Source organism: Dermacentor andersoni, chromosome 6 (genome assembly GCF_023375885.2).
Source record: "Dermacentor andersoni chromosome 6, qqDerAnde1_hic_scaffold, whole genome shotgun sequence".
Classification (NCBI taxonomy): Eukaryota; Metazoa; Arthropoda; class Arachnida; order Ixodida; family Ixodidae; genus Dermacentor; species Dermacentor andersoni.
In genome coordinates, this window is record NC_092819.1 from 172,038,948 (window position 1) to 172,051,972 (window position 13,025).

General features: G+C 47.2%; 1 protein-coding gene across 1 annotated transcript in view; it reads right to left on the minus strand.

Moving 5' to 3' along the window:
- Window positions 1-8,240, minus strand: part of LOC126523437 (luciferin 4-monooxygenase-like) — a 245,123-nt gene extending 236,883 nt beyond the window's left edge. The window contains exon 1 of the mRNA XM_050172052.2: window positions 8,045-8,240. Within this exon, the coding sequence (XP_050028009.2) occupies window positions 8,045-8,201 (157 nt within the window). The 5' untranslated portion in view covers window positions 8,202-8,240. The remainder of the gene's footprint in view (window positions 1-8,044) is intronic.
- Window positions 8,241-13,025: the final 4,785 nt, after the last annotated feature.

Genomic DNA, 13,025 nt, shown 5'->3' on the forward strand with positions numbered 1-13,025 from the left:
ATGCAGGCGCGTCCTGCGCTGTGCCATAACATTTCTTAGACGTTAAAAGCGGTCACCAGTAAAATGTAAACGAGTTCATGTGTCAGTATTATCGCCGTTTAGATGAATTCGACGGGCTGGAAATGCGATGTGATAGGGCAATTTCGCTTTTACGTTAACTCGAAGAACAGAAAAACAACAAGCCTTCCTTCGCTCAGAGTAGGCACGTTCTCAGCGAAACAAATAAACGTTAATTTCCTTCGACCTGCTTCCTAACCTTACGTGAGGCCTCCTTACAGCAAAAGGCTGATAAAAGAAGCAAGCGTACTCTAAAAGCTAGTTTCGCCCGTCCTCACGTAAGGACCGATTGCCGCATGCCCGGGTTCGAGAGGATCTCTTAAAAGCTTTAAGCGAGCACCATTATTTAGTTAAAGATGTTGTATCGTCGCATAGTTTTGCAATCGAAGAGCTAACATAGAGACACGTGCCCGTAATCTTTGTGATGCAAGGTTCTTGTACTCAGAGGTTCTGACGGTTCTCTTAGGCTGAGCCTCCGAGATCCCAATTGAGGACAAAGCCGTTGGTTTCGAAAATACACACACAAATTTTTAATGAAACTAGAAAGAGGCTTAAAATAAATAGAAGGAAATAGAAAGCATACAATGAACACTCAAACAGACATCACGGCAGTAAGAAACAAACTTGGGGCTAGTATGACGTTAACTAGTTCGCGTGTCCGGGCTTGCCACGACGCCAGGGACGCATAACAGTCTCGACGCGAAGACGCGGCGACAAGTTGATGAAAGGAGTTGCGCCGCTCTCCCCAAAGGTCGGGGTATAGGATGGTTGACCGGGCGACCGGAGCGCCCTTGCTCTGGCTTGGAGATAGAAGGCAGGCCGGTTTGGCGGCACGAGCAAACGACGGCGACGTTCTGGCCGGGCAGCTGGGCGTAGAACTCTGGCCCATAGCCAGGCTGCTCTCGTCCTGCCCACGGGCGCAGAAGCTCGCCGGCCTTGAGCAGCTGGCGGCACGCTCGGGTAGATTGGCGACGCGCAGGAACGGGTTGGCAGGAGGCCCCGGTCGGGTGAAGTACTGGTGGCTCGGGTTCGGAGCCCGACGGCCCGTCTTCAACTCCCGGTCTGCTGGCCGACCTTCGCCTGGCGTCGCTTCCTGGAACTCTCCCGGCGTCTCCCCCTTCTGCCAGCGCGCCTCGCTTTTTCTTGCGCTCTAGCCGATTAGTCGTTCTCTGATTGGCTGTTTGACGCTCCGTGATTTCTGCTAATTGATTGGCATTTTTCTCTTGTTTTCTTTTCTTGCGCCGCGCGTTCACGTGCCGGACGCTCTTCGCCGTTGTCGTTTTCTCTCCAGCACGGAATTTGCCTCGGCGTGCGCACTCCTTGTCGTCCGCTTGTGTCCTTTCTGACCACCGCACCATGTCGCGCACTACACACATCACAATCCTCTAGTTTTAACGCGACAGCGTTAAGGAGCTTGTGTCACAGAAAAGCCGGTGTCGGCGTCGGCGTCAGTGGCGTTGGTCGTGAGCGATAAATCCCAGAAGGCACTTCATAAATAAAAAACATCTTGCAAGATGGGCTGGCCGGAATCGAACCAGGGTCTCCGGAGTGTGAGACGGAGACGCTACCACTCAGCCACTAATTCGTCCCTCCAAAGCGGGACAAAATCGCCTCTAGTGAATGCGGTGTTACCTTAGCAACGTGCCGTAGAAACTTATACTACGGTGTATATCGGTAATTATGACCATGTAACTTACAGAAGTCGCAGTTTCACGAGTAGCGAATTACGTTTCCGCTACATTTCTTCTGCGCTCTGCGCACAGGCAGTGCCATCTTGCGGCAAACACAGAAGACCCCCTCCTCGCAATGTATGATCGCGTCCGCCTTCATGGCGCGTTGGGGCCCGGCTATCTGTGCCGATCGCGACGTTTGGCTACCATAGCGCGTTTTTGTTTACTAAACGTAAAAATGTACCAAATTATGGCGCAAAATTATATATGCTGCAGCAACGCTGGCACGCCGGCGTCGTGCAACACCTAGCAACGCCTAGAAACGCTACTCATGCCGAACGTGCGACTGAAACGAACATGCCATAAATTCTATAATCAGGCAAGCTACAAAGGTAGCGCTCCGTCTTCGCGATAACACCAGTAACGAACGCCTGGCGGATTTAGGTGTACACAATACCATACAAGAACTAACAAAAGCACATATACAGGCACAAAATCTACTAGCCCACACCCCTAAAGGAAGACATGTATTTTCTAAACACCAAATTCGCATTCCTACTAATCATGGCTCCTTCAAACCCTTCCCATGGAAATTCGTCAAATGCTACGCATTCGACTGCTCCCCTTTAACAATCGCCCTGAACAAAATCGCAAGAAGCGCAAATCCAGCAGCCCTTCATAAACGCCGCGGTGATTAACAGAACGCAATATGGGTAGATGATGCATGTGATCAGCACGGAGCCATAGCGGTTGCTTACACAGGGAACACCTCTCCCTTAATAAAGCAGCTACCACCGGGAACAGACCCGGAGGAGGCGGAAGAGATAGCTACAGCGCTAGCGTCGGCAGCCTCAGGGCTACCTACACCCGGAGTGATTGTAAAACTGCACTGCTAAATTATGCCAGGGGCAGACTTCAACCTTGGACCTTCCACATAGTGACACAAGACCCTCCCTTCTCCCGCAGCGCTGAGCTCACGTGGGTGCCCGCGCACTCGAGAAACCCCGAAAATGAGGCCGCCGAATCTTTATCTTGAGGGTCGAGAAACCCGGCCTTGGCGGACTTCATGGGGGTTTCTCGAGGGAGCGTGCGTGTACCATTGGTGACATCGAGATTGCTCGCGCCGTGAGGCAAATATACCCACCGCCCCACTCTTACCTCACCACCAGGCAGAAACACTTATGGTGCCGTCTGAAAACGCGAACCCTACCTACTCCATCCCTCCTATCCCACTGCCGACCCATCCCACCTTCTTACCCTATGCGCAATGCGCTAAAAGCAAACCTCACCCATATGCTCCTGGCCTGCCCGGTTTCTCCTCCCGCCGGGCGTGCCGGTACCACTCCAAACCTCGGAGGACTGGGAGATCTCGCTACGCTCCACGGACCCGGCAAGACGGTGGTTCCCCGCCAGCTTAGCTGCCAGCGCCATCGGTATGTTAAACATGAACGTTTGAGTGCAGTGGAGTCGTGCGAGGACCAAGGGGCCTGAGAGGTCGCAAATTCCTCGCAAAAATAACGTCTTTTGCTCCTCCTCCTCCTCACAAGACGTGCCGTGCTCGCCCTTCTCCGCCGGCGGGCGACAGCGCGCCAACTCACGGCCAACTATGCCTAAATGCTCTTGTGCAATGTTATGAACGTTATTATGGTGCTCCCTCAAGTGCTCGTGTTGTCACCTGACGATTTATCCAACATATTTACTACCCCGTGAGCGGGAAATCTGCTAAACCACTACTGCGGCGCAATGCACCGAACGCCGTTTGTGCTTAACAAAGCAAACGCTCCAATGCAATGAAGCCAGATTCACGTGTTTTGAAAGTTTTGACAGCGTTTCCGGATCAGAGATAGCCACAGTGATGTTTGTACGCAGTTCAATCTTTACCAGCCGATGGGAGACATCGTGAACTATGGGAGTACTGCAAACCTGCGCGTTTCATCGCGTCGCTGAGCGGGCTCGTCACTTTGAAGAAAAGCGCTGGTAGTTATCCTCTACGAAAGGGCAGACTACAGTGAAAAATCGACTTTAACACCTATTTTCATAAAACTTGTTTTGAGTGTAGGAATTGGGCATTCCCTGTATTACTCCAATATAAAGCATTCTCGACGCATAGCTAGAGTCCGATATATTTCTATAATTATGTAATTATTCGCTAAGTTTCTCAATGTGCCGGGGAAACTGTACGCGAAACGCTTTTGACATCTAGGAAAATTTCGGTGCGTTTTCTATGCAATGTGTGGAGAAACGTTGATATTTCTGGATTATTGAGGAGTTCTTCAGGCGACAACTGAACCTTCAATTTTCCTTATTTTCATACGCATGTGACACGCATGTTGCGTCTTTGGGGAAGTAAACGACTCATCTGGTTTATATTGTGTGTATATAATGAGAAAGGTATTGTAGCTTATGTGTTGGGAAAGTTAGGACAGTTGCGGTCAGTTACAGCATAAAATTAAGCCGACCGCTTAGTCAGAACTACAAGCCACGGATATCAAACGTGGCGAATGGGGGACCATTATGACTGATTTGCATGTGAAGGTTAAAGTGCGTGGGTGAAGTGCTGCCTTGTTTAAAGATTCCTTAGGCGAAAGTAGGAATAGCTGGTGGAGTTCTTGAGGTAACATGACAAACAGCCCTAGAGACGAAGGACAGAGACGAATTCCAGAGCAATTGAGTGTCCGAAAACACTTCACGTGAAAAAGAATGCAAAAAAGTGTCATGTGCGTAGGACGTTTTAAAGTTTGTGGCATAACTACTACTACCTGAAATTCCTAATGCAACTGTTCTAAATAAACCGTCTCCCTCGAAATTCTTCTGTGATTCTGCAATGCCGCAGAAATCTAACGACAACTACTGCAAAATGCACGTGAATTATGCATGTCTTCCCAATTGTCAAAGTCTCATGGTGGTAAACACAACGCAAAGACCGTTTGAGTTAGGAAAAGCCTGTATGGGGCGTGAGCATAAGAAAAATACATGTGTCCAGAAAAAACGCGCTAAAAACCCAATAGCAAAACACCTACCACACGATAAACTATCCACAAAGCGAGGTAATTGAGCACGTTTTCTAAAATCCTTACACACGGCGCATTATGAAAATCAAAATATTCACAAGTCCATCGACGTAGCCGCGTCGCCTAGTTGTCGCTCCTTCCGACGACGCGTCGTTGGGCCCGCCGATGCGTCGTTGACTCGAGGTCACTGCGACCAACGTTCGACCCACGGTCGACCGGGTCAGGGAGTCAGGGCAGTGGGGTGATCGAGGCGCCTGGATCGCCCGGTAGACACCTCTTTGCCTGCCGATCGTAGCCGCAGGTATTCCGGGAAACGGCTCCGTTAGCCTGTAGCCGTGCCCGGTTGACCGCGCGATCGGCTCGAAATTCGTGGCCGCGGGCGCTGAAGAGCAGCTTCCATCGGGTTGCCGCTGTCTCCACGCTCCACCTGCCCTTTCCGGCCTCCAGCTCCTTCGGACCCTCCTGGTTCCAGATCGCAGCTGGGCCGCTCGCTTCGGGCACGTGTCTTTCTCCCGTTGGCCACGTAGCTCCGCGTGCATCTTTGCCCTTCTTCTTCTTTAATACAGTGTATTCTTTTTATTCGGACGCTCTTATTTCTTAACTTCCTATTTCTTTCTCCATCTTTTACACCAACTCCTCGTGCTTTCTTGACCTCTTCTTATATTCTGCTCCTTCTTCTTCTTCTTTCTTTCTTTATTGGCTCATGATACCAATGGAGCTTCCCTTTCGAGTAGACAGCACTAACGGCCAACGAAGTAAGTGCTCAATCATTTACGCTCATCAGTGGTGGAAAAATCACCACTTACATACAGAGGTTATACCAGGTAGACAAGTAGCGTTTGTTTTATGCAATACCGCAGGCATTACGTGCGCCAACACTTCCACTCATGCAAGTAAATAATTAAACTCACTGAATAGGCTTCTTGGCAACAATTGTGTGGACATACTGTGAGGCAAAATTGAAGCCAACTAATACGCTAAACCATTCGGTGGCGATTCCGTGCTTTGCCCCACATTGGAGACATAGGCTCTGAGTATATGCAATCCATTCAATTGGTGCTTTGTTTAACACATGGCGACTACTTGTTTTCGGTAGTTCCGATGAGTTAATGCAGCTGCAGCATATCCTAATTTCTGATGGTGTGTCAGGCAAAAAAGCCAGTCGTCCATTACGCGTCACCTGCGCCGCAGCGTGAACTCATTTGGTCGCCTAATAAGCAATCATGTAGTTTCGCCCCTAGTATTTCGTGAGCTTAAAAGGCCTGCATAGAAGTCGACATAGAAGACTAATCCCGATTAGTCAATCACTAAAAACTGGAAATAAGACATATATAACCAAAAATATTTTTTCCTCATTAGTTACTACGAAGAGGACGAATGTGGAAGAACGCCTGGCAAAATGGGACTCCCTCACGCTGAGTGAAGGTCGGCTCAAACGTCAACATAGGAAAATAAAAATGCTTTCTGCGTAAGTAGAGAGAGATATCTAAGAGGAGGAGGAATGCGGACATGCTAGTCGGGCTCCGGCCTCTCGCTCCTCCCCTCGCCGTGGTGTCACGTGGGCAAGGACAAACACGAACACCTCTCCCTCAATGCGGCCTGAACATGGCGCAGGCAGCCAGCATTCTCGCGTTCAAAGCTTTTCCCAGCACCTAGGGTATACGGCGCACGCGTCGCGCTAGAAGCTTATCGAACCGTGACCTTACACAGAACCTCGAGGCGACACTGACGGCAACGGCATGCATTTGCCTGGAGTACCCCTACAATTTCTATCCCAATAAACATGGTCGAGACGTTTCTGCAATGCATGTGAACTTGGGCACTATATTGTATTGTATGTTCTTTTAGTTGGAAAAAACGAAAAGTCGCATGCAGCACATAGCGAACTTATATCTACTAAACGGTAGATGTTGCTTTCGCGACCAATTGCGAGGTTTTGCTGGCTAATTGTAAATGTTTCCTAATTGCCTTTACAAATATTCACTTGAGAGCAATCTTGCAATTGCGAAAATTATGCAGAGCAGTATTGAGCAGTATTGAGTCAGTCATCCTATGAGTAGCATAGCTTTCGCTTATAGATCAAGAATTGGAGAGAAAAGTCGCAGGCTGGGGCGCCAAACACAGCACAGCCACAGCGCAAGCTGGAATAGCGCTTCCATAGAAGGTCCCTTTTCGGCAGCACACACTAGAGCATTCGTGCCTTGCGAAGAGGTGCCATAACGTCCACCGAGGAGTAAACACGAGTCTACGCGGCTCGCATGTCACGTCGCTTGACACGTGGCACGATACGATGCTGTTGTTCTTGTTGTTCATGATGATGATTTATTTGCACCCCCTTTAAAACGAGGTGGTCAAAAATAGTCACCTAGCCTGCTTGAGTTGACCAGGTCCAGCTACATACGAATGCAAGGTGCAACTGCTACGTGTAGGGCAATTGGTGGAATGCAGCGCACGTATCGGCGCAACACGGTGCGCATGTCAAGTGGTGACAAGTCGCGTGACCTGATGCTAATTATTACGATGACGATGATTTATTGGCATCCTTCTCGAAACGGAGCGGTGACAGTCACCTAGCCTGCTTCATTTATTGAGGCACACCATACATGTTTTTCATTCCTCCATTTTTCTATACATCTCCTTAATCTTCTTTTTCTTCCTGAAACCTTATCAATCTACCTTGTACCGCTCCCTATAAATTTTTGCATGGAGTGTTACGTCGTGTAATATTACGTAAATACAATGCAAACTCTTGAAGTATCGAGGCCACCCGGCGCGCATGTCACATCGTGTAACAAATGTGTAACAAATGGCACGGTATGATGCTGCTGATGATGACGATGATGATTTATTGGCATTGCCTTTGAAACGGGACGGCGGCAAACAGTCACCTGGCCTGCTTGATTTAATGATTTATGCTTAGTAAACGCGACTGCACAAACGTTCGACTTCACTTTCACGATTGCAGTATGTGTCCTGAGTCGAGTGATCTAAATTTTCTTAACTGGCCTCCTGGCCACTGCGATATTTCTACATTACAATACGCGCCTCTTCTGATACCAAGCTGAACAGGCTGAATTCTGCTGTCGCAGGTGATTTAAACGAGAAGTTGCCGCTGAAAAATGAGTTGATCTGTTGGGTAATTACAGACTTCTGATGTTCTTTAAGTTATGGGAACGAAAAATATAGATATTTGTTTTGACAGTGAAGGACAAATTTTTCAACTCCATTTTTTCAACGGTCGCACATCTCAGAATGGCATTGACGTAAAACAGAATATCACCGTTGAACGGCACTTATATGCTGTACCTTGGTTGAGGATCGGATTACAGAGGATTACCGAGGCACCAGTGAATGTGATCGCAAACAGCGCTGTGAGGTTCTCGGCGCTGTTGCCAAGATGGACGGCGACACGGTCTGCAGGCCCAAGGCCATGCGCCTGGAAGCCTGCCGCATAACACTTCATTCGCAACAGGAACTGGCCTCTCGTCAGGCTTGTTTGCTCGTCCACCTGCGTGGAAAACACATCGCTCATGCACTGATGGTGAAGTATTGAACTCATCACAGCAAAAACTAGCGTACGATATGCGTTACAACTGCCTTGGAGGCTCGGTATTGTTACAGAACCTTCAATCTAGACACTCGGTGGCTTCACTACCAAAACTACGGATATCTCTGGCCTTCAGAGCAGCTTTGGTTTGTAACATCTATCCAACTACCTGGCGGTAAACATCAACCTTCAAAAGTTATTTCTGCATCTAATCAAAATAACAAGCACCAGCATTGCAATTCGTCAGCATGAGCAGTTGAGCGAACTGATACGGACAGCCTATCTCATCAGGCCGTCCGGTTTCTGGATCTGCCACCTGCACGTGCCACATATGTAGGTGTAACGGTTAGCTGATTGGCTGATTCTACATATTCTAGTCTCATTAAAAGAAGGCTGCAGCAAATATTCTCAGTATTGGCACTGCCAGGCAAGAAAATTTACCAAGGAGAGGCTCCTAAAAGCAGTGCACGTGTTAAATCTTACAGCCACTAATTAGTCTCCAAATGCGCCATTGACGTTACTAGAACAGGCGGGCGCCAGTGTAATCCCAAAAGCTAGCGTTTATAAATATTTTCGCAGCCTCCATGAAATAGTCACTCGAATTGAGTTATACTTTTCAGTATTGCAACCACTTGAGTGCAACATTAGCTAGATTGTGTTTGGAAAACATGGTTGCTATGAGGGGTCGGATCTGGGCTCACGCAGTTTTTATTTCGCGTGCTTACTGACATGCGGAGAAATCTCCCAATTTGTTTCTAAGCTAACATTTAACATTTATCTTGCCTAAATATTGGAGACTGATGGCGGTTCAATAATAAATCAAAATCAGCACAGCAGTTCAAAGCATTGACGTTTGTTATCGTGTTAGTACTCGATGTTTAAGTAAAACAACGGCGTTAATTTGGTGAGTAACGTAAACACGTATAGTTACACCAGCGTTGCTCTAAAGGATATTATATTTGAGGTAACAATTACGTTAGATCACAAGACATTTTCGTTTTTCGTGTCTGATGCGAAACCCAATGAGACAAAGAAGAAACGAAAAGTACTTACGACGGCCAACTTTTCAGGTTGCATGGATAGAAAGGTACTGATTGCAGTGTAGATTGAACAAGTTGGAATATCAACTTTGGGATATGGTGAATAGACAACTTGGTCCGCTATGCGCGCCTTCATGTTGCCTATGGGAGGTGTGCGAACCGTGAGACGTTCGCCAGCGCAGAACGGAAGCGGCGCCGATACTGAGGGCAATATCGTGCCTTGGCTGATAGTATATACTGCGGCTTCTTAGGCACTCGAAGAAGTCGGGATGCAGTGTAAGTGTCGTGCGCTGGATTTTTATGCGTGCAGCAGAAGTTTGAGATATGACGCGTTGCGGCGCACCAGTCAACGTAGTTGTGAGCGCAGCGTCAGCACTGGATGGTTCGGCTGAGGACCCAAGACCTGATTTGCCTTCGAGTATCCGCGTCTTAACGTAGTAGAAAGAAAAGCATTGTTATTTTCGAAACGCAAGAGAGCTATAGCGGTATGGGGGGGGGGCGCATTTTCCGAGCGCTTGTCACAGCCAGGCACAGAATCGTCGCGCTTGTATATGCTCCAAACACAAAAGTACCGCTGACGAATCATGTCGAAAAGATACACCTTAGCAGCAAACATTAAATTTCGAGAAAAGAGTACGCAAGACGCTAATCCCTCCATTGTTATATTTCGAGTATGCAATATACCAAATATAAGGTGTTTACATGAATGTCTTAAAATTTTATATATATGGATGACCAAATCTCACAAAGCACCCTTTCGGAATATCGGTGCCCTCGGAAAGGCCCTCTTGATGGCTCAAAGAAGCAGGCAATCGCGTACTGAACCGCAGCAATCGACAGCTTTACAGTTAAGTTTCTGGTAGTTTTCAGCATGCTTGAGAACTGCCCATCTCCACTTCCTAAAAAATCCGAGGACACCTAAACCCATCATATGAGTTGCGAATGCGAAAGTATTAATGTCCATTAACGATCCTTCGAGTGATGAATGCCTCGCGAGCAAGTCAGCGCGTTCAGACACTTGGCCAACGCCTCCTTGCTAGCACAAGGGCGGTGCACATCAATTCCTGACGTCATGCTCTCTTGCCCGACTGCCATAGAATCTAACGAAAACGCTCCCCAGTAAGTTGCGGTGATTTTGACGTCACAGCTTTCTTCACAACGGGCTTCGTAATGGAAATTTCAGTCCAAGTTGCATGCCGTCATGAAGCAGAGTGCACAGGTCTGCCATAGAGGAGGCGCCTGTTCATCACAGTACATAAGGCGCTCGGATTCTGCGCGTGAGGTTGTAGGTTCGAAATCACTACCACCAAAGTATTGCTTTTCAAACTTATTCTGTTTCTTTTGTACAGTAACTTCTCTAGAGCAATTATCGAGGCGCAGTTCGAGCACAGACGAGATGTTGCGCGGACAAGCAATGTTCGCATAACACAGGCCTCCGAGAATGAGGGTAACGTAGCGTTGCGGCGGTGTCCTCTCCTCTCACGCAGCACCTGGCGTGCTATCGAGTAGCTGGTGACCCCTTCCTCTCTCCCTGCTCCATCGAGGTATGCACGCGACATGGCATTGAATAACCGCAGCCGTCCGCTCCTACAAATCTTCCATATGTCCATAGATTACCGTGGATATTCTTCAAATATCAGTTGCAGACAAAAACAACATTGTGGGGTCAAGAACAACATAGTGCGTATTGCCTAGCTCAGTATAAAACCATGCTAAAAAAATCATTCGCAGTGATGAAGGCATTCTGCAAGACTACTACTCATTCAGAGAGCTAACAATTCCTGGAAAAGATGTGTGCGCAATTTTTAATAATGTGGGAGGTATAAAGCGCTCTCGTGCTATTCTTCCAGAGAAAATTGACCACAGTACTGTTGACGATTTCCACTCCTACTTCTCTAACGCTGGGTCTCTTTAGCTAACAATTTAAACCGCCTGCATTACTACACGAGCCTATTCCATCCCATTAAAAAAACATTTTTATAATTTTTTTGGCAGAGCGCTGTTGCCTAATTTTAGTTGTGGGAAGAGTGCCATCTAAGGATTCTTGTCTGGACCGAGTAAATATACATCTGGTAAACTAACATTTACGTGCGAGGGGCTATACTAGGCCGCATTTTTTAACCATTCTTTACGCAGCTCTACCCATCCGTCTTCCCTAAAAGTAGTCATTCTTATACGAATATTTAGAAGTGGTAACAAGTGAGGGGTGCTGTAACGTAAAGCTATTCCAAACATTTCTATTCAAATTGTGCAATCCGCCCTCCGCGATTGGTCAAAAAATTTTTCGGCCACCCTCATATCGCCTCTCAGTCACTCGACGTCGCGCAAACCGCGCTATGTAATATTTCATTTCATTTCATTTTTATTTCCTTAAGGACCCCCTATAGGGGGTTTTACATAAGGGATGGGGTTAACATGAGAAACTAAAACATTTTTTTTTCATGATGACAGGTGGGATGTAATCTTTTCTGGGAAGGTTGATGGACAGGTGATGGCTGCAATTTCATGGGGAAGGTCGTTCCAGTCGCTTGCTGTTCCGAGGAAAAATGACTTGTAAAGTGTAGTCGTACGTGTACGTTGGCATGAAACTTTCGGCGGATGACCAATTCGGCGAGACGTGCGTGATGGCGGTGCGCAGATGTATGGCTGCTGTTTGAGCTGGAAATAACAAAATTTGTGAAATAGCCACAGGCTAGAAATACGGCGACGGAGGTAAAGACTGCATAATTGGGACTGTAGCTTGGAGAGATGAAACACTAATATAGGACGAGTATGAGCGGTGAATGAAACGGGCGGCTCTGTTTTGCACAGCTTCTAACGAGTCAATGAGGTAAGCTTGCTGTGGATTTCAGATGGCGGATGCACACTCAACTTTTGGCCTGATTAATGATTTATAAGCAAGTAGCTTTACATTTTGAGGGGCGTCGTAAAGATGACGTTTAAGAAAGCCTAGTTTTTTTATTCGCAGCTGATATTAGCGTTGTTACGTGCTCGCGCCATGATAAGTCATTGCTGATAGTGATGCTGAGATAAGTATACGACGGGACGAGTTCGACAGGAGAATCGGAAATCTTATAAGTAAATAAGTGCGGGTTGGGACGACGATGAAAAGACATGAGCTTGCACTTATTGGGATTAAGTGTCATCAACCAGTGATTGCACCGTGATTTAATGCGGTTAAGATTGTCCATAAGGGATTCTTGATCAGCGGTATTAGTCATTGGGGCATAAATAACGCAATTTTCGGCGAACAGAAGGACATGACCTGATAAGTTTTCTGGTAGATCATTAATATAAATTAAGAATAGGAGGACGCCAAGGACAGTTCCCTGAGGAACGCCCGATGTTACTGGTAGACGGTTAGAGGAGAAGTTGTTAATAGTAACGGACTGTGAACGATGTGTGAGGAATTCTTTTAACCATGCAATAATTTCTCGATGCAAGTTTAGTCCGGAAAGTTTTAAGAGTAGACGTTGATGAGGTACCTTATCGAATGCTTTGGCAAAGTCTAAAAAGATGGCGTCAGTTTGTAAGTTAGCATCAAGGTTGGGATGAAGATCGAGAAGGAAGATGGCAAGCTGTGTCTCACATGATAAGCCTTTTCTAAATCCATGTTGCGATCGAGTGAAAAAATTTATAGAATCTAGATGCTGCATTATCTGCGAGTAGATGACGTGTTCCATTAGTTTACAAGGGATGC